General features: G+C 41.7%; 2 protein-coding genes across 2 annotated transcripts; both read left to right on the forward strand.

The window, feature by feature from the left end:
• The first annotated feature begins 2,537 nt into the window (after positions 1–2,537).
• On the forward strand, positions 2,538–3,488 carry LOC148116289 (vomeronasal type-2 receptor 26-like). The gene has a single exon (XM_087889012.1). The coding sequence runs from the start codon at positions 2,538–2,540 to the stop codon at positions 3,486–3,488; it is 951 nt and encodes a 316-aa protein (XP_087745138.1).
• Positions 3,489–6,656: 3,168 nt separating this feature from the next.
• LOC132712090 (vomeronasal type-2 receptor 26-like) lies at positions 6,657–22,075 on the forward strand. Its single transcript, XM_087889498.1, has 9 exons — positions 6,657–6,763; positions 8,117–8,353; positions 9,100–9,391; positions 13,271–13,357; positions 13,608–13,674; positions 13,965–14,809; positions 17,854–18,072; positions 18,592–18,721; positions 21,171–22,075. The coding sequence occupies exons 1-9, from the start codon at positions 6,657–6,659 to the stop codon at positions 22,073–22,075; spliced, it is 2,889 nt and encodes a 962-aa protein (XP_087745624.1).
• Positions 22,076–22,608: the final 533 nt, after the last annotated feature.

Here is a 22,608-nt window from a genome sequence, read left to right on the forward strand (position 1 = left end):
GCTTTCTTGCCACCTGTTTGATTAATGCACATGGTAAGACACTCACTATCAAATGCTTGATTTTGGTTGTCAGCAGGAGTGATAATCTTACTCACACAGACATCTATGTTACATGCACTGATAGCCCTATTAATTTTGGATTGCTGGGGATTGTACAATGTACATTGTACTTTGGATTGTATATTTGGATTGATGTACACACAAACAAAACACCAGCATTCCTGGACAGATCTGTCTCTCTTCTGTGGGTTCCATTATAAAATGGGAGTAAAAACAGGCAGCTATCTCAAATATGAAAGCCATATTATTTATTTATTTATTTATTTATTTATTGCGATTTATATGCCGCCTTTCTCCCTAGGGACTCAAGGTGGCTTACAAAATGACAACTTCAATACAAATCACAATGCAATACAAAATTAAAATCCGTAACCCAATTAAAAAACAATTTAAAATTATACCAGTGTACCCCCAAACGGATCAGTTTAATTGGCGGAAGAGCCACATCTTCAGCTCGCGACGGAAGGAAAGAAGGTCGGGGGCTGTCCTGAGCTCAGTGGGCAATCCATTCCAGAGGGTCGGGGCTCCCACAGAGAACGCCCTCCCCCTGGGGGTCATCAGCCGACATTGTTTGGCCGACGGCACCCTGAGGAGGCCGACTCTGTGAGAGCGCACAGGACGATGGGAGAACGGCTGGAGATGGTCCTGCAAGTACCCCGGGCCTAAGCCATGAAGGGCTTTATAGGTGAGCACCAGCACCTTGAAACATATCCGGAGTGCCACCGGTAGCCAGTGCAGCTCACGCAGGAGAGGTGTTACACGGGAGTATCTAGACGCCCCCGTAACTACCCGCGTGGCTGCATTTTGGACTAGCTGAAGCCTCTGGACACATCCCAAGGGCAGCCCCATGTAGAGGGCGTTACAATAGTCCAACCTAGCGGTAACAAGGGCGTGAGTGACCATGGCGAGGGCATCCTGGTCTAGGAACGGGTGCAACTGGTGCACAAGACGGACCTGTGCGAAGGCCCCCCTGGTTACGGCCGTCAGATGGTCATCTAAAAACAGCCGAGAATCCAGGAGGACACCCAAGTTGCGGACCCTATTGGAGGGAGCAAGGGTTTCACCTCCGATCATTAAGGATGGAACCTCCAGATCCCGGGATGCCGGCATCCACAGCCACTCAGTCTTGGAAGGGTTGAGTCTAAGCCTGCTCCTCCCCATCCAAACCCGCACCGCTTCCAGACAGTGGGACATCACGGAAAGGGCATCCCTAGGGTGGTCAGGGGTGGAAATGTAAAGTTGGGTATCATCAGCATATTGATGATACCTCACCCCAAAACCACGGATGATCTCACCCAGCGGTTTCATATAGATGTTAAAGAGCAGAGGGGAGAGAACCGATCCCTGAGGCACCCCACAAGTGAGAGGCCTCTGGGAGGATCCCTGACCCCCCCGCCCAAACAGACTGCAGATGGCCCGAGAGATAGGAGGAGAACCACTGTAAAACAGTGCCTCCTAACCTTATCCCCCTGAGCCGCTGCAGCAGAATACCATGGTCGAAGGTATCGAACGCCACTGAGAGGTCAAGAAGGACCAGGATGGAGGAGCAACCCCCATCCCTGGCCCGCCAGAGATCATTTACTAGAGTGACCAATGCCGTTTCCGTGCTGTGCCCATGCCTGAAACCAGATTGGTAAGGATCCAGGTAGTCAGTTTCCTCCAGGAATTGAGGGAATTGCTATGCCACCACAGACTCAACAACCTTCGCTAAAAAGCGAAGGTTGGACGGTAGTTGTTAAGTATGTCAGGATCCAGGTTAGGCTTCTTAAGGAGGTGTCGAACCACCACCTCTTTAAACGCAGCGGGAAAGACTCCTTCCTTTAGTGAAGCATTGACAACAGCCTGGATCCAGTCTCCAGTCACCTCCCTGGCTGCCGAAACTAGCCAGGAGGGACAAGGGTCCAGTAAACATGTGGAAGACCCCAGCCTACCCATAATCCTGTCCACGTCATCCAATGAAACAGGCTCAAACTCAACCCAGATGTCTCCACCAAGACTAGGCCCTGTCACCTCAATGGACTCTGTCCAGTCGGAGTCCAACCCGGTCCGAATCTGAGTGATTTTATCTTGCAGAAACTGTGCAAAGTCCTCAGCACGGCCCTGTAAGGGGTCCTCCCTCGCTCCCTGATTAAGGAGGGAGCAGGTCACTCTAAACAGGGCTGCTGGGCGATTTTCTGCAGATGCAATGAGAGTGGCGAAATAGTTACGTTTCACCACTTCCATCACCACAAGATAAGATCTAATATGGGTTCTTAGTTGTGTTCGGTATTATTCATGGAAGAGCACAGTGAATGGATAGATGAAACTCAATCCTTGTCTCTGCTTAATCTATGCCTAGGATCATCACAAATGAAGGATGATTTGCTCTTTTTGATGTCCCATAAATTGCACAGTGGGTTCTTTCATTCTTCCCTTTGTGGATCGGTCAACAGCAGAAAGGAAATACTTTTGTGATTTATGCGGGAGGGATAATATACATGGTAGCTGCTCATGAACTACTTAGAGAAGGACTTTTGATTTCAGATGCAGCTCACTGTGTCCCCTGCCTAGAAGACCAATTTCCCAACAAGGACAAGGACCAATGCATTGCCAAGAAGATCCACTTCCTGTCCTATCATGACACCCTGGGATACATTTTAGTTTTTCTTGCACTTTTCCTCACAGTGATCACATCTGCAGTCCTGGTGATTTTCTATAAACATCATGACACACCAATTGTCAGGGCCAACAACCGAGATCTCACTTATGTCCTACTAATCTCCCTCCTGCTCTGCTTCCTCTGCTCCTTCCTCTTCATTGGCAGACCAGGGAAAGTTACCTGTCTCTTCCAACAATCTGCCTTTGCCATTCTCTTTGCCCTTGCAGTTTCCTCTGTGTTGGCAAAAACTGTCATGGTGGTTCTGGCTTTCATGGCCACCAAGCCAGGGAACAAGACAAAGAAACTTTTAGGGAAACCACTGACCAACTCCATTGTCATAGCCTGTCCCATGGTCCAAGCAGTCCTTTGTGCCACCTGGCTGGGAACCTCTCCCCCATTTCTTAACTTGGACTTCCACTCCTTGTTTGGAGAGACCATCTTGGAATGTAAGCAAAGCTCAACTGTAATGTTTTACGGTGTCCTCTCTTACCTAGGAGTTTTGGCCCTTGTCAGTTTCACAGTGGCATTTCTAGCTAGGAAATTGCCTGATAGTTTTAATGAAGCCAAGTTCATTACTTTTAGCATGCTGGTCTTTTGCAGTGTTTGGATCTCCTTCCTCCCCACCTACCTGAGCACCAAAGGGAAGTCCATGGTGGCTGTGGAGATCTTCTCCATCTTGGCCTCTGGAGCTGCTCTCTTGGCTTGTATCTTTTCCCCCAAATGCTACATTATTCTGCTGAGGCCCAATCTGAATTGCAGAGAAAATATAGTAAGAAACAAGAATTTCTGACTAATTCAAGGATTGGCCTCATTTTTATTTGTCTTTGTGGCACGTTTAGAAGGTGATAAGATTTTTAATAAATGATAACATGAAGGAGGAATTTGTCCATAAAAGCATTCCTTATGAAGTTCTGCAACTGCTTACAATATTCCAGTGGTCAATTTTTTGTTTTTCATGTTTTCAAAGTCATTAGTGAGGTCCAGTGCTCTGAATGGAAGGAAAACTTGTTGTCAAAGATGTGTTTATTATTTCTGATTTTTCTAAGTTTATATGGCAAGGGGAAAAAAACAAGAATTAGATACAAGTAACTGCAAGATGCTAAGGAAATAGAACCTCCTATGGGTTTATCAGACCTAAAATTATATTTTGAGGCACGTTGTCTGGCCTGGTTAAAAAAATGGGTGAACCTCCAGAATAGGAGGCTACTTGAATCACTCTGCTAGACGTGCCATATTTATATTTAGTTTTGAATAAATATAAACAAGGTTCTATACAAAGTTGCCTCTTTGGGTGTCCCCCCCCCCCCAAGAAGCTTTTTTTAGAAAAAAGGAATGGTGGCAAAGCCAGACTGGTGGACGTGGTAAAATATTATCTTTAGACTCTGGTGAAGCTACATTAAAGTTGAGGGAAGATCTTGAATTATGCTTACCATCGGTTTACATATCAAGAACTGAAAGAATAGTTTAAATCAAATTTAAAAAGTTGTGGGTTTGATTTTGCTAAAAATGAATTGGAAATATTATTGTGTGGTAGTGATGAGCATATTATTGTTAAGTTTTAAAAAATGTTATTGAATTTGAATTTGGAAAGTGAACATGTAAAACATTGTATGATTCAGTGGGTAAGGAATTTTGGATATAATGTGATGCTTGAACAATGGAAAAATATGTGAGTGAAAGCTTTAAAATTTACACTAAACTATAATTTAAAAGAAAAAAAATTATAAGATGATGTATTGCTGGCATTTAACACCAGATAAGTTATCTAGAATGTACACAGATATTTCAAATGAATGTTTTGTCTAGCTTTGTTTCCACATGGAGACTGTTTATGAACTTTGTGCTTGAAGTGATAAAAAAGGAAACTTCGATTTTGGGTTTTACCAATTAAATTGATATGTTTTTATAGAAATGGCTAGTTTATATTATTATGGAAAAACAAAAAGTTGTGGTTTGATGTTAATGCTTTTTTTTTACTTCAAAAGAGGGAGTTGGAAGTCAATGTCTCTTCTTTTCTTTTCCTCAATTTCTCCTCACTTTTCTCTCCCCTTTCCTCTCTCCCACTGTGTCTTCCTACTTACTTTTGTATTTTGCATTTTATCTTTTAACCTAATAAAAAATGTTAAACGGCAAAAAGATGTGTTTGTTATTTTAAAAAGGATTCCATGGGATGACTTCCAATGTGATAACCCAAACCTTCAGTTGGACATGGATACAAAGCAGAAACCAATGCAGCTTGTAAAACAGGGCTATGACATGGGCCATACTAGGGGTAGAAAACATTGTCCACCCTGCTTCCTTCAGCACCAGCTGCAGCTTCCAAATGCTCTTCAAAGGTAGCCCTATGTAAGCACATTGTATGAATTCAAAGGGAAGATGACCAGGGCATGAGTGACTGAGCACAGGGAATCACAATCCAGAAAAAGTTCCAACTGGTACACTATAAGAAGTTATGCAACTAGAAAGAGTTGTGAGTCCAGGAGAGCGAGAAGGCCCCATCTGCAAGAAGCAGCTGGGTCTCCCCTCCCCATCTGCCCTGTCCGAGCCCAACTCCAGAACTGACTCACAAAAAATAGAGAATAGACTGGGAGAGGTTGAACAAGAAACAAATCATTTTATTTGATGAGAGATGGACAAAGCAGAATTTTATTTGAGATTCCAAAATGTGGAGGAAGAGAAAGGAGAAAATTTGGTGGATATTATGATTAATTTGCTGGCTGAGGCATTAGAAATCACTAAAGAGAAGATGATGGATGGGGTCGACGAAATTTATCGAGTTTATACCAGATATGCTATGCGCAACAAACTGCCAATAGAAGTACACATAAGATTTACCAAGAAATCAATTAAAACACAAATACTTCAGGCAGCTAGAGAAAAAACCCTGAAGTACAAGGAGAAAGAAGTGTCTTGAAACAAATACCAAGAAAGATTAGAGAGCTGAGAAGAGAATACCAATTATTGACAAAAATCTTGATTCAAAAAGGAGTTAACTATAGATGGCTGGTCCCAGAAGGATTAACTCTCACATGGCAGCTCCAAAGATATAGGCTGAATACAATTAAGAAAGCAAGAGCTTTTTATGATGAATTTCTTAAAGAAAAAGAAGCAGTAATGCAAGTTGAAACACAAGCTGCAGTAGTTCCAATGACATTCACAAAGGAAGAACTGGCAGTGCTTGAATCAACAGAGGGTGCCGTCGGCGGGGCGGTGGAATATAAGGAACAACATGAAGTAAGAGCAACTAGAGCAACAAAACCCACATACAAAGTATGAACATGGAAGAAAGGAAATTAATTTCAATAAATGTAAATGGACTAAATTCGGTCATTAAAAGAAGGAAAGTATTTCATAAATTAGAGAAATTAAATTGTGATATAATTTGTCTACAAGAAGTGTATATTAAAAAACAGCATGAATACATGAACCCATGTATTTCAGAGCTCCGCAGCTAGGCCACCCCTGCTTTTCTTCCTTCCTTGCCTTGCAGCAGTGGCACCACCAGCAGCAGCAGCCAGGATCAGGAGGCAAGCAGGCCCAGGCATCCCCTCAGGGAAGCGGGGCTGGGCAGTAGAGTCCCGGAGCTTTAGGAACTCAAGTGTTGGGTGCCTGCTGCCCAGGACCTGCCGACATGCCTGGGAGGGTCGGTGAGGCTCCTGCAGTGGATCAGTGCCTGGTGCCTACTCTGGTCCCAACCCCTGACATTAGGGACATCGAACTGGCCATGTCCACTCTGGCCATGCCTGCCCAGATAGTCAAAACCGCCCGGACACACCCCTCCCTGGTTCCCCTGAGGACAAGGACAATCCTGATCTGACCATCAAAGAAATGGTGTTTGATACCCCTGTTCTAGCTCATGTTCAGTCAGATTCATCCCTCATGTTCCTTCAGCAGAGCTTTGAATGTCTCTTGATCCTTTTCAGCTCCCTCAATTGAATAATGGGGCATGTTGGGAGCAATGGACCAAGAGAGGCTGTATGCGAGTGATCCTATCCAAGGCCTCAGTAGTTTTCCTATTCCAGGTAGTGGCCAAGGCCTCAGAAGGATCACGCAGCAGAGCCTGGGGTATAATCCTCAATTCCCTTTGGAACCCCATCAGTCACTAAAAGTGGACTGGTCAAAGAGATCCAGCCTCCCTGCAGAGAGAGGCAACATAAAAGAATCTCAAAGTCATCAGGCCATGATCTGGCCAGACAAAGGGGACCAGGATAGCTCCTCCTCAGATCACATTGGAAGTGGTCTGTTTTGAGTTAGCCAAGAATGATGGTGGACATGATGAGATCCTCTAAGGCCAAACCTGGGGATGGCAAATGGACATCTCTCCAGACCATAAGTCTGGGGTACCCCACAGTCAATTGTGAAATGCCCTCTAGAGGTTCACACACAGAGGTTGCTGTGCAGCAGGACGGGTAGTACAGTAGTAGCAATCCCAATTGGTCCTGTGAATGAATCTTCAAGAAAAGAATTTCAGACCTGGGAATTTGGGGAGCAGCACCCCAAAAGACCAAAGGAGACACCTTCATGACAATTCCTACCCTGAGGCTACAGCAACAGAAATGTTTAAGTCTTGCCAAAAAATTGCAGTTAATATGCTGAGATACTTCCTCAAATTACATTTCTGTCTTGTGCCATTGTTCCCAAGTAGCCCTCCTATGATCTGACCAAATTAGGACACAAGCCAAAGAGTCATTTTCATACGGGTCGAATAAAAAGCTTCCCCATGACTCCATCTGCTCTGTGAATTACAAGGAGAGACACAGATATGTTTTGCATGAAGAGAAGCTGTTGCTAAGGGGATAGGACAATGGCTCTTCCTTGCAATTATCAGAAGAACAGTCATTCTTCATCCTTCCAGGATAAAACTTGCTTTAAAAAATATCTCTGAGTTCACCAGCTTGGGGGCAGATAATAAGAGCCTGTAGTACAGTGGACTAAAGCTGTTGTTATTAACAGCTAAGTTGTTATTAATAACTGCTGCTTGCAATTACTGCAAGTTCGAATCTCACTAGGCTCAAGGTTGACTCAGCCTTCCATCCTTCCTAAGGTAGGTAAAATGAGGACCCAGTTTGTGGGGGCAATAAGCTGACTTTCTATAAATATACAAAAGTATGAAGGCTATTAACTGCCCTGAGTCTCCGGAGAAGGGCGGCATATAAATTAAAGCAAAAAAAAAAAAAAGATATGTCACCTGCCTTGCAAAGAGCTTACTCCTGGGTTTGAAGAGACTCCCATGCCTTTGTTTCCTCTATGGTCCTCTATGGTCACAGCCCAAACTCAGGTAAGAGGAAGCACTGTTGCTATAAATTTGTCCTGGTGCCATCCAGGTGGCACAGATGGTGTCTGATCTGCTAAAATTTCAGTGAGATTTCAGGAGCAACTTTTAAATCAGTTTCTACATAACTTTGATTTCTGTTCTAGGATGGAAGGTGATAAGACAGACTGGGCAGGAGTCATGCTACTTCTGATGCTTCTGCTGCTCTTCTGGCTCCTGGCTCCAACTACAGCACAGAGGCTGCAAACCATCTGTGAGCTCAGAGATTATATTGACTCAGAGTTAAACTACTATAGGCCTGGTGATCTCAATTTGCCCTTGGGAAACATTTATAAATGTCCTGTCCAAGAGTTTAATAAAGTGAATCGTCATGTACAGAGTATGTAAGTCTCAACTGGAGGTGAAATATGCAGATAATTATTTTCTTTGCTTAAAATTCAGGCACTGTTTTTAGAAATACTTCTTCTAGGGCTTTGAACTGTCCTGATGTAGTTAACGTTGCACTTTTCTCGATAAAATACCAAGTTCTTCAAATAAGATGCAATTCTTAATCTCTTCCTCAGTAATTCGATAAACAGCAAAAATGAAGAGGGAATCTGTGTTGGCCTAGGGAAGAACTTGAATTATAATATTAAACTGAAAAGTAACTTGTGGTCAAAAACTCAAAAAGAAGCTCAATCCTCTTCCAGTGTTCAGGAGTTACAAAAATGCCTCTCAGCGTTGGAATCAGCATTGCTGATGAATAATGGCCTTCAGTAAAGCTATGAGGTGACCCCCACTGTAGTCCTGTGCTCAGAAATCTTTACCACACCTGTAGAAGCTGCTCCAAGAGAGACCTTAAATAATTACTGTGAAAGGGGAACAGTTGGAAAGGATTTCAGCCACTGGAGCAAAGTCAATATGGCAGGGATGATAGAGAGTATAAACAGTCCATGATATCTATGGAAAGGCTTGTCTCCTTTCTTACAAAGTCATCCAAGTTTAGCCAAGGGTAATCCTTTGAAAAAAACCAAACTCCCAAAGAAATTTGGGAGTTTCTACCCTCAAAAGTCCCCCCAAAAAGTGAAGCAAAATCTACACCCATACAGAAGCTTTCCTGTAATGTTCTCCAATGTTTTTCTCACTACAGATTCATACCTGGTAACTACCAGCAGTTCCTTGCATTAATGTTTGCTGTCTCTGAGGTCAATACGGATTTTCTTCTGCTCCCCAACATCACCCTTGGCTTCCACATCAACAGCCATTCCCAGAAAGAGATGGATATTTCTTTAAACAGCCTCTCCATGCTCTCCTCACGAGGCCAAGTGGTTCCAGGGTACAAATGTCACCTGCAGGACACTCTGCTGTCCCTCATTGGTGGTCTCAGTGCCAAGTCCTCAAGGCTGATGGCCTCCATCTTCAGCATCTTTAAGGTGCCACAGGTAAGTGAGCTCCATTGGATACACTATGGAATAGACAAAGATCAAAATACACACAGAGAAGCCAAAGATGAAACTAAAAGTAGGAGGAGGCATATAATGAGTTTGTGACTCTTAGATTATTCTTTATTAAAGTGTAACCATCATTTTAGTGCCATCTATTCTCTGTATTAGGTTGTTGGTTTCTTCTCTTGTCTTCTGACAACCAATAAAAATGGCTAAGAAGGGAAGAAGATGAAGTTTGCCAGTCAAAGTGAGTCAGCCTAATTAGAGGAACATCAACCACACAATGGTCACTACTAAAGTCACCAGAAAACTTTTACTTTGTCTTTGAAAACAGAATCTCTTTTTCTCCAGCTCGGTGTTGGCTTTGGGTTCTCTCAGGGAGAGAGAAGAGTTTATCCTTCCTTCTTCCAGATTAATCCCAAGGAATCTCCTCAGTATGTGGGTTTAGTCAAACTGCTCCTGTATTTCCAGTGGAACTGGGTTGGTCTTCTGGCCCCTGAAGATGACAGAGGAGAACGTTTCATCTCAACTCTGACGCCAATGCTCCAGGAGAAGGAGATCTGCATGGTGTTCACTCAGAAAAAAATTGTTCTCTATTTCCGTACCTGGTCTAAAGCAGAAGTGTTTATTCTGTATGCAGACTTAGCTGTTACTCTCACTGTAATAGGGGTGGTAGAGTTATTTGAAGATATCTTGAAAGTATCATTCAGGAAAGTTTGGATCTTCACTTCCTATTGGAAACTTGGCATGGAAGAATCTGAATACACATTGCAATTTATAAAGCCCTTGCATGGGGTCTTGCATTTTAGGGACCATTCTGGGGTTGTCTCTGAATTCAGCCACTTCCTCCTGTCTTTAGACCCCTTGAACCCCCAAGGAGATGTCTTCCTCCCTCCATGGTGGGAAATAGTTTTTCGCTGCAAGATCCATAAATCAGGAAAGATCCCTTCAAAGGGGGGAAAACAATATACAGGAAAGGAGAATGTGCAGAATCTGCCCAATTACACTTTTGAAAAAAGAATGACAGGAGAAAGTTACAATATCTACAATGCTGTTTATGCTCTGGCACACGCTTTACATGCAATGGATGGATCCAGAGTTGGACTGACCATGATGAGGCTTAGAAAGAGGATCTCAAATGTCCAATCATGGCAGGTAATTTCTGTGGCTTTTGACTCAGTCCACATAGATTGGAAACTCCCATATTTCTTCAGTTCCTGATTAAGTCACTGCGTGCTCCCATACCAATTCATCTGAGACCCTGCCCTTTTTTTTAGTTTACCATTTGTTGTGCTACTCAGCTTGCTGTGTGAAAACAGCTTTTGATTTACAATGGATGGAAACTAACCAAGGAGAGAAGCAACCTAGAACTCGGAAGAAACTTCTTAAGGAACGGTTTACTTTAGAAACCATGGGTGGCCCATTGCTGGAGTCATTTAAGAAGAGACAGCATAGCCACTTGTCTAAAACCGTAGAGGGTCTGTTGCTTGATCAGGGGGTTGGACTAGACAACCTCCAATGTCCCTTCCAATACTATGATTCTCTTTCTATGACAACCACAGCACAGAGCAAGATTCAAAGTGGTCCTAATGGACTCCTGGTCTGAAATTCACCAGAATTTTCTGCATCAAAGGTTGAAATGTTGGACCTTTCTGAATAGTGAAGTGACCAACAACGTCAGATGTTCCCTTCCACATGGCCCAGGAGATCAAACCTGGTTCCTGCATTCTGCTGCCTTTGACAAGGAGCCAAAGTCTAGTCAAAAAAATTGCAGTTAAGATACTTCTTCAAATTACTGTATTTTTCTGACTATAAGACAAATCGGTGTATAAGATGCACCAAAGATTTTGAAGAGGTAAGTAAGAAAAACAGGTTTTTGCCCTCCCCGGTCCCCAGGAGCACTCTGCAGGCCTCCCAAACCCTCTGTGCACCCTGTTTTTGTGAAAAAACGGGCCCATTTCTCACAAAAATGGGATGGGCGGGGCCTCAGGAGGGCAAAAATGACCATATTCGGTGTATAAGAGGCACCAACATTACCACCCTCTTTTAGGGGGGTAAAAGTGTGTCTTACACTCCAAAAAATATAGTACATTTCTGCCTTGTGCCACTATTCCCAAGTAGCCCTCCTATTATCTGACCAAACTAGGGCAAAATCCAAAATCCATCTTGTGTGCAGGGGTCACTTTCACATAGGTCACCTACACAGCTTCCCCATGACTCCATCTGCTCTGGGAATTACAAGAAGAGACACAAAGATGTTTTCCATTCTGCTGCATGAAGAGAAGCTGTTGCTAAGGGGATAGGACAATGGCTCTTCCCTGCAATTATCAGAAGAACAGATACATTCTTCATGTATCCCCTGTGGATTTCCAGACACAAAGAACTTCCAGGATGAAACTTGCTTTAAAAATTATCTCTGAGTTTACCAGATGGGGGGCAGATCGTGTCACCTTAGCCTGCCTTGCAAAGAGCTCACTCCTGGGTTTGAAGAGACTCACATGTCTTTTTTCTCTCTATGGTCACAGCCCAAAGACAGATAAGAGGAAGGATTTTTGATATAAATTTGTCCTGGTGCCATCCAGGAGGCACAGATGGTGTCTGATCTGCTAAAGTTCCAGTGAGATTTCAGCAGCAACCTTCAAATCAGTTTCTGCATAAACCTTGATTTCTGTTCTAGGAGGGAAGGTGGTAAGAATGACCGGGCAGGAGTCATGCTACTTCTGATGCTTCTGCTGCTTTTCTGGCTCCTGGCTCCAACTACAGCACAGAGGCTGCAAAACATATCTGTGTTCAGGGATTGTGTACAGTTAGAGGAAAGTAACTACAGGCCTGGGGATCTCATTATTGGTGGGAATTTACCCCTGCAAATGATTTTCAAGCCTCCTGCCCTAGATTTTAATACAGTGAATCTTCTTTTAGAAAATGTGTAAGTTTCAGCTGAAGGAGAAACATGCAGATAAATTGTTTCTTTGCTTTACATTCATGGACTTTTTTCAAAAAATCCTTCTAGTGTTTTGAACGGTCCTGGTGTAGTGCGCATTTTGTGCTTCTCTCAGTTAATTAGGAAGCTCTTAAAATAGGCTGGAATTCTCAATCTCTTCATCAGGAAGACGATAAACAATAAAATGAAGAGGGAAGCTATGCTGGCCTAGTGAAGAAGTTAAATTATATTATTAATCTGAACAGAAGTTTCTGGTAGAAAATTCAAATAAAAGCTCAACACTCTTCAAGTGTTCAGGGGTTACAAAAATCCCTCTCAGTTTTGGAATCAGCATTGCTGATGAATAATGGCCTTCAGTAAAGCTATGAGGTGACTCCCACTGTAGTCCTGTGCTCAGCAATCCTTACCACACCTGAAGAAGCTGCTCCAAGAGGGACCTTAAATAATTACGGTAAAAGGGGAGCAGTTGGAAAGGATTACAGCCACTGCAGCAAAGTGAATATGGAAGAAATTGATAGAGAGTATAAAACAGTCCATGATATATATGGAAAGGCTTGTCTCCTTTCTCACAAAGTCATCCAAGTTTAGTCAGGGGAAATCCTTTGAAAAAATCCAAACCCAATGAAATTTGCGAATTGCTGCCCCCAAAAGTCCCCCCAAACAGTGAAGCAAATTCTACAGCCATGCACAAGCTTTCCTGTCATGTTCTCCAATGTTTTTCTTACTACAGTCTCCTACCCAGTAACTACCAGCAGTTCCTTGCATTGATGTTTGCTGTCTCTGAGGTCAATAAGGATTTTCTTCTGCTCCCCAACATCACCCTTGGCTTCCACATCTACCGCCATTTCCAGAGGGAGGAGATTATTTCCTTAAACAGCCTCTCCATGCTCGGCTCACGAGGCCAAGTGGTTCCAGGTTACAAATGTGACCTGCAGGACACTCTGCTATCCGTCATTGGTGGTCTCAGTGCCAAGTCTTCAATGGAGATGGCCTCCATCTTCAGCATCTTTAAGGTCCCACAGGTAAGAAAGCTCTCTTGGATAGAGTATGGAACAGACGAAGATCAGAAGCACAGACAGAAGCCAAAAATAAAACTAAAAGTATTTTTTGTTGGGGTGGGGAATATAATTAGCTTGTGACTCTTACTTTATTTTTTATTAAACAGTAGCCATAATTTTAGTGCCATTTTTTTAAAATTTGATTCATATGCCGCCCTTCTCCGGAGACTCAGGGCGGCTTACAGTGCGTTACTTTTGTATATTTTATACAAAGTCAGCTTATTGCCCCCACAAACTGGGTCCTCAATTTACCTACCTTAGAAAGGATGGAAGGCTGATTCAACCTTGAACCTGGCAAGATTCGAACTTATTTTAATTGCAGACAGCTGGTGTTAAATTACAGTGCTTAGTCTGCAGAGCTATCCAGGCTCCATTTATTCTCTGTATCAGGTTGTTGGTTTCTTCTCTTGTCTTCTGATGTACCACAACTAATAAAAATGGCTAAGAAGGGAAGAAGATTAAGTTTGCCAGTCAAAGTGAGTCAGCCTGTCTGTGAGGGCCATCAACCAGACAATGGTAACTACTAAAGTCAACATAAAACTTACTATGTCTTTGAAAAAATAATCTCACTTTCTCCAGCTCGGTGTTGGCTTTGAGTTCTCCCAGGGAGAGAGAAGAGTTTATCCTTCCTTCTTCCAGATTAATCCCAAGGAATCTCCTCAGTATGTGGGTTTAGTCCAGCTGCTCCTGCATTTCCAGTGGAACTGGGTTGGTCTTTTTGTCCCTGAAGATGACAGGGGAGAACGTTTCATCTCAACTCTGATGCCAATGCTCCAGGAGAAGGAGATCTGCCTGGCCTTCACTCTAATGCTGAAATTGGATGATATTCAAATTGCTCAGAAGAAGCTTATTCTCAATTTCCTCACTTTGTCTAAAACAGAAGTGTTTATTCTGTTTGCAGACTCAGCTGTTACTATCACTGTAATAGGGATGATGTATTATTTTGAAAACTATATGAAACTATCATCTAAGAAAGTTTATATCTTCACTTCCCATTGGAAACTTGGCATGGAAGAATCTAAAGAAACATTGCAATTTATAAAGCTTCATCATGGGGTCTTGCATTTTAGGGACCACCCTGGCAATGTCTCTGAATTCAGCCACTTCCTCCTGTCTTTAGATCCCTTGAACCCCCAAGGAGATGTCTTTCTTCCTCAATGGTGGGAAGCGGTCTTTGGCTGCAAGATCTATAAATCAGGAAAGATCCCTCCAAAGGGGGAAAAACAATGTACAGGAAAGGAGAATCTGCAGAATCTGCAAAATTACATTTTTGAAACAAGAATGACAGGTGACAGTTACAATATCTACAATGCTGTTTATGCTCTGGCACATGCTTTGCATGCAATGTATGGATCCAGAGTTCGACCGACAATGATGAGGCTTGGAAAGAGGATCTCAAATGTCCAGTCATGGCAGGTAATTTCTGGGTCTTTTGACTCAATCCACAGATAGAAACTAACCAAGGAGAGAAGCAACCTAGAACTAAGGAGCAATTTCTTAAGGAACGTTTTACCTTTACAAATTGTAGGTGCCCCATTGCTGGCGCCATTTAAGAAGAGACAATATAGCCACATGTCTAAAACTGTAGAGCAGCAGTTCTCAACCTGGGGGTCGCGACCCCTTTGGGGGTCGAACGGCCATTTCACAGGGGTCGCCAAAGCCCTCTCTCGACCCCCCCCCCATGCCTTCACTCACCCTCACTCTCTGCTCTGTTGGATCGCCAGCCGTTCACTTACCCCGCCCACTCCCAATCTATTGCTGCCTCCTGAGTCCCAGCTGATGGCTAGAGGAAAAGAAACTGTTTAAATTCTTGCCGTGGGGCTTTCTTAAATTGCTGGCTCGCCCCGCCCCTCCGCACCACTATTTATTGCCAATAAATAGTGGTGGGTGAGCCAGCAATTTAACAAGTGGTTCGGTGTTTTTTTGTAATTTTATTGGCCCGCGGAGCTTCAGCATAGGCTAATTAGCCCTTGATTGGATCGGCTCCCGACCCTCAGCTGATTTGCTCTCAGCTGTTTTGCTCAGGGCTTGCTGCTTGCTGGAGCAGATTTTTTTTCCCCTAGCTATGCTGAAAAACGAAACTGAAACTGCTTTGCTGTTGCTGCAACATTGGAAAATTAGGCAGGCAGATTTCTTTTCTTTTTCCTCACCAAAAAAGGTGGGTGCAAACAATGGGAAATTTAGGGAAAAAGAGGAGAGTTCAAGATTTTAAAACACAAAAGAAAAAAAGCTCTGTTTAACTAGGGAATTGTAATAATTGAGATACTATTAATTGTATATTGTGTTGAAAGCAGAAATGGTTAAGTTGTGATTTGGAGGAATATATGGGGAAAATTATTTGGTTTATTATTATTGGTAAATATAATTAATTGATTTGTAAGAAATTGGATTGCATGGAAATAATTGGAATATTCATGTTCATATTAATTAATATACAAAAAGGTAGTTATATAACTAATTGATTTATATTAAAATGTTGAATTTATATTAAACAACTGTAATATTACATAATTAACCAATGTGAGCATGGATATAAAAATAGATGACAATGGGAAGGGGTATAATATAGAATAGAAGGGAAAAATTGAATTTGATTAAGATTAGAGATGAGGATGAAGGGTAATATTGGCTTTTTACAAAAATAGATGAGGAATAAATATGGCAAAAAGGAAATATAGAAATTGTAAATTTAATTGAAATGACTAAACACTGTTTAAATTTGTGAACCGGCCAAATACTCTGTTCAAAGAAAATACATTGTATGTTTGTATGTGTGTTTCTAATTATTGTTATTTATTCATATTTGTTCTCTTTTATTCTTTAAAGTTTAACAATTCATTCTTTATCTTAATATCTTTATATTTGTTTGGGGTTGGCTTTCTTCCCTTTCATCATTTTTATTGTAAGCAATCTTTCTCCTCAAACCTACCACCTCTCTCTTTTCTTTCCTTCTTACTTTCTCTTCTTCCCCCTCTTCTCCTCCTCCCTACTTTCTCTTCCTTTCTCCTTCTCCTCCTCTCTTCCTCCCTCTCTTACCCTCACTCCTACTCTAATTTCCCTTCCCTTCCTTCATCCTTCTCTATTGCTGTATCCTTTTATGCATATGGACTACTCAGAGGGCTGAAAAGGTTATTTTTGACTGGTCCTCGCACTTTTGACCAGTCCTCGAACTTACGACTGTCCTCACATTTTACGTTTTTGCCCTATCTTGTCACCATGGTGAAGAGAAGCAGTTGTGAAATGAGTGACACGGTTGTTAAGAATGCTACAATGGGCATAAATGATGACCAGTCATAAGTGCGAAGACCGGTCAAAAGTGCAAGGACCTGTCAGAAATCACTTTTTTCAGCTCTCTGGGTAGTCCTTTTGTGCATATGGACTACTCAGAGGGCTGAAAAAGTTATTTTTGACTGGTCCTCGCACTTTTGACCAGTCCTCGAACTTACGACTGTCCTCACATTTTATGTTTTTGCCCTATCTTGTCACCATGGTGAAAAGAAGCAGCTGTGAAATGAGTGACATGGTTGTTAAGAATGCTGCACGGGCATAAATGTGAGGATGGTCATAAGTGTGAGGACCAGTCAAAAGTGCGAGGACCTGTCAGAAATAACTTTCAGCCCTCTGAGTAGTCCCTATACACATAGCCATGGCCACCCGGTCACATGACCAGCTAGCCACGCCCACCCAGTCACATGACCTCCAAACCATGCCCACAAAATAAGCCACGCCCACAGAACCTGTAGTAAAAAAATTTAGAACCCACCCCTGGTTGGGGGTCACCACAACATGAGGAACTGTATTAAAGGGTCGCGGCATTAGGAAGGTTGAGAACCACTGCTGTAGAGGGTCTGTTTCTTGAGCAGAGGGTTGGATTAGAAGACCTCCAATGTCCCTTCCAATAATAGGATTCTGTTTCTATGACAACCACAGCACAGAGCAAGATTCAAAGTGGTCCTAATGGGTTCCTGATCTGAAATTCATCAGAATTTTCTGCATCAAAGGCTAAAATGTTGGACCTCTCTGAATAGTGAAGTGACCAACCAGGTCAGATGCTTCCTTCCACGTGGCCCAGTAGATCAAAACCGGTTCCTGCATTCTGCTGCCTTTGAGAATGAGCTAGAGAAAATCAGAACCATGAATTTTCCATGGTTCTGATAGAAATAATGTATTCACTTCAAACATTCATTTATTAGTCAACAAGACTTTGGAACTGTTTCAAAGTGCACATAGCAAAGTATCACAAGAGGAAAATTCTAAAATTAAATTTAGATTGTGGAACTAAAATTCTTGTATTTCAGTGAAATTGGAGTTGGAAACCATACCCAGTGATAAAGGGAAAATTTACTTTCAAAATAAAATACACTAGATTCTTCAGATCGCCACCAATAAATGGAACAATGATGTTCCATTTGTAGCTCTAGCCCCAATACTCCTATTTCTGAAGGTCTCCTTTCTTTCAGATTCTTCCCTATTTGAGGAACGTGCAGTTCAACAACAGCGCTGGAGATGAAGTCTCCTTCTCAGAAGATGGACTGGGATCTGCTCGTTATGATCTTCTCAACTGGGTTTTCCTCCCCAATCAATCTTTTCTCCCCATGAAGGTTGGGCAAGTAAATCCTGAGGCTCCCCCAGGACAAGATTTCACCATTAAATCTGATAGAATCGTCTGGGCCACAAAGGTGAGGTGCAAGGAAATGTAAATTCAAGGAAAGATTCATTCTCTTCTTGAGATGTACAACATCTTTCTAACTGGAAAAATAATAAACTGAGTCAGAAATTATGGCAATTATTTGGTGAATAACCTGCTTTACGTGTAACACCTTTGAGGTCTGGTTTGTGTCATTCCACAAAGGGTTAGCCTTGGGATCAACATCTGCTTGAAATGCAGGATGCAATTATAGCAAGCAACATTGATTTCCATGGAACTCAGTTGTATCCTCATGGTTCTTTCTTTTAGAAATGCTGCAGTTGAGTCACAAGCCTTCCTCCTCATGATGGAACCCCAGTTCCAATCTCCAGCATCTATTGATGTCTCAGGAATGCCAGTGGCCTGAATCCCTCAGGAGCTGTTCCATATTTCTGATAGACAGTGGCACTGTATCTCTTTAGAAGAGAATCTGAACATTGAAATTGGAATGGGGAAAAGAATGAATGCAGCAGGTTCGTTCCTTAAGTAATTTCAAATACTGATCTTTTAGACCATCCCCATTGCCAGGTGTGGAAGGAAGAGGTGCCGTGCAGGAGAGAGGAGAAGAGTTCCAGAGGGCGAGCAGGTTTGCTGCTACCAATGTGACCCTTGTCCAGAAGGGACCATTTCTAATCAGACAGGTAGACCATACTTCAAATTTAAATCTTCAGATATCAAGGAAGACATTCATTAAATCAATATATTTTTGTTATTGCATCATATTTCATACAATTGACATGCACCTACACTTTTCAATAGAACCTTTCTATTGATCTAAACTGCCCTGGCCACAGAGGCCACCTTTCTCGATCCTCAGCAAGAATAGTTTGGGAGCACAATTTATCAGTCCCCAACTTCCATTTCTGCTTCTACTTATACATCCAATTGGGAAACCAACTTCCAGTCTTTTCCTGAGGAAGTGGGGCATGTGGTCCAAGCTTTTATTTGGTCATTTAGAGGGTGCTTCTTCCATCATCTCCCCCAAACTCTGAGGAAATAGACCTGCCAGAGAAAGCAGACTTCCATCTATTTATGTCTCTTCGATAGAGCAGGAAGAAGGAATGGACAGATTTTTTAAAAGTTTTTTAAACTCATTTCATGACTGGTTTGATTCCTGGGTTTCATACATTTCAATATAAATAATCATAACAATATTCTTAATAATTACAATCCATTTTCATTTTTAATTTTACTAACATAGTTTCTACTGTCATCTTTCAACTCTTAACCTTCTCATAATTCTATCATACTTCATATCATCTTAATATCTGTTTTTACTATTTCCCCCCTCATATTTCTACTTCTATTTTAGCTCTCTTTTTTCCCCCTCTCCTTTCATTCTAATAATCAAAGATCTTTCCTTTTTTCATTATTCAATATTCCAATATATCAATATATGATCTTTCTCTAGTTTTTTGTTAATAATCACATTTTTTAAATATATATACATTATCTCCAATCATTCATTTCTTATATTCATTATGTTACTACCAGTAGTGGGTTGCTCCCGGTTCACACCGGTTCTATGGAACCGGTAGTAAAACAGGCGGGAGGCTCTGCCCACTGAACCCAATGTCATCAAAATGCTTCTGCGCATGAAGCTTCATTTCCTTACGTTGTTCTTTCATAAAATCCTTCATATCTTGGTATGTCAGCTCCATATCATTATATCCACTTATTTCCATTTTACAGTCAGTCCAATTTTTTAAAAAATCCAGGGGTTATCCACGTCCCTTCCAATCACTTTTATTTCTTCAAAAGTTTTGTATTTTGAAATTTAAAGTAAGTTTGAAGTAACTCCGTATAATCCAACAAAGATAATTCCCATAGATGCACAGTTCTCCTCTTAGCAGAGATGGCGATCACAATTCAGCTTCGTATTGCCTCTCTGCATAGTGCTGATAATCCAACTTTAATTATTTTAGATTGTAAATCCAATAGGTGGCCGAACGAATAATAATAAAATTTGATAGTCATAAAATATAAACAATTTCCAGATCAAATTCCAATATATATATATATATATATATATATATATATATATATATATATATATATATATATATATATATATATATATATATATATATATATATATATATATATATATATATATATATATATATATATATATATATATTTATATATATATTTATATATATACCTTTTCAATGTCATGTCTTCACTTTGAGAGTTCAATTTTTTAACTTAGTTTTCTTTAAAACGTTTCTCTTCTTAAATATTATAGCACACACACACACGTGTGTGTGTGTGTGTGTGTGTGTGTGTGCTTATTCTTCCGTTAGCAAAGAGTTCCAGTATTCTTCCCCCTCATATTTCTTGGGGATATTTTCAAAGAAAATTATTCTTTTGTCCAGTTCACAAGCCACTCACTTTCTCTGCTCCTGCTCAGTCCTGGGTATTAAGGTTGTCTTCAACTTCAGGCAGCCATGTTTGCTGCCGTTGCTCCCTGTAGTTGGTGGAGTGGGCTTTCCTAGTCAGGGAAGGGAGACGTGACTCCCCTCTACCTGCTAGGCTGTCCCCCTTTGCTTCACCATCCCTCCAGGGTAGCTGTGGTCCCGATCTGGACCCTCCAATAATGAGAGGTCAGAGCTGACCACAGAGCTCGTGGATCAGGCTTCCGAAGGCACAAGAAGTACAACCGGAAGTCAGGAATGAACAGATTTGAAGTACAAAGCAGAGATGTTAAGGCAGAAATAATGTACTCAAAACAAAACAGCAACATTTCTGGATAACGGATCTGCTGTTCTTCTTTGTGTTCGATTATAAAATGGCGGAAAAACAGGCAGGAATCCCAGACTGAAAGCCACATTACTCATGGAAGTGCACAGTGAATGGATAGCTGGAACTGAATAAATCCTTGTCTCTGGCTAATCTCTCCCCAGGATCATCATAAATGGAGGATGATTTGCCCTTTTTGATGTACCATAAATTGTACAGGGAGTCCTTTCATCATTCCCTTTATAGACAGGCCAACAGCAGAAAGAGGAAGTCATATCACCTCTGTAGGAGGGATAATGCATATGGCAGATACCCAAGAAATTCTTAGCCAAACACTCTTGATTTCAGATGCAGCTCACTGTGAACCCTGCCCAGAAGACCAATTTCCCAACAAGGAAAAGGACCACTGCATTGCCAAGAAGATCCACTTCCTTGCCTATCAAGACACCCTGGGATACATTTTAGTTTTTCTTCCTTTTTTCCTTTCTGTGATCACTTCTGCAGTCCTGGTGATTTTCTATAAACATCATGACACACCGATTGTCAAGGCCAACAACCGAGATCTCACCTACATCATCCTGGTTTCCCTCCTGCTCTGCTTCCTTTGCTCCTTCCTCTTCATTGGTCAACCAGGGAAGATCACCTGCCTCTTACAACAACCTGCCTTTGCCATTCTCTTTTCCCTGGCAGTTTCCTCCGTTTTGGCAAAAACTGTCATGGTGGTTCTGGCCTTCATGGCCACCAAGCCAGGGAACAAGACAAGGAAACTCTTAGGAAAACCACTGACCAACTCCATTGTCATAGCCTGTCCCATGGTCCAAGCACTTCTTTGTGCCACTTGGCTGATAACCTCTCCTCCGTTTCCCAGCTGTGACTTTCACTCCTTGTTTGGAGAGATCATCTTGGAATGTAAACAAGGCTCAACTGTAATGTTTTATATTGTCCTCTCTTACCTAGGACTTTTGGCCTTTGTCAGTTTCTCAGTGGCCTTTCTGGCTAGGAAATTGCCTGATAGTTTCAACGAAGCCAAGTTCATTACTTTCAGCATGCTGGTCTTTTGCAGTGTTTGGATCTCCTTCCTCCCTACCTACCTGAGCACCAAAGGAAAGTCCATGGTGGCTGTGGAGATCTTCTCCATTTTGGCCTCTGGGGCTGGTCTCTTGGCTTGTATCTTTTTCCCCAAATGCTACATTATTCTGCTGAGGCCGGATCTGAATTGTAGAGAAAATATAGTAAGAAACAAGAATTTCTAATTAATTCAGGGATTGGCCTCATTTTTATTTGTCTTTGTGGCATGTTTAGAATGTGATCAGATTTCTAATAAATGATAATGTGAAGGAGGAATTTGTCCATAAAAGCATTCCTTATGAAGTTCTGCAACTGCTTACAATATTCCAGTGGTAAGTTTCTTGTTTTTCATGTTTTAAAAGTGTCATTAGCGAGGTCCAGTGCCCTGTATGGAAGGAAAATGTGCTGTCAAAGATGTGTTTATTATTTTGGATATTTCTAAGTTTATTTGGCAAAGGAAAAAATCCAAAATTAGATACAAACCACTGCATGATGCTAAGGAAAAAGGGGGTTTGGGTTTACCAGACCTGAAATTGTATTTTGAGTCATGTTGTCTGGCCTGGTTAAAAGAGTGGGTGGACCTCGAGAATAAGAGGCTACTAGCATTGGAGGGCCACGAATTAAGGTTTCGATGGCATGGTTATTTATGGTATGATAAAGTTAAACTTAATGTTGATTTTAATAATCATTCTGCTATAAGTGATTTCCAAGACTTTGG

This window comes from Pantherophis guttatus, chromosome 1, assembly GCF_059756535.1.
Source record: "Pantherophis guttatus breed Tessera chromosome 1, ASM5975653v1, whole genome shotgun sequence".
In the NCBI taxonomy this organism is placed as follows: domain Eukaryota; kingdom Metazoa; phylum Chordata; class Lepidosauria; order Squamata; family Colubridae; genus Pantherophis; species Pantherophis guttatus.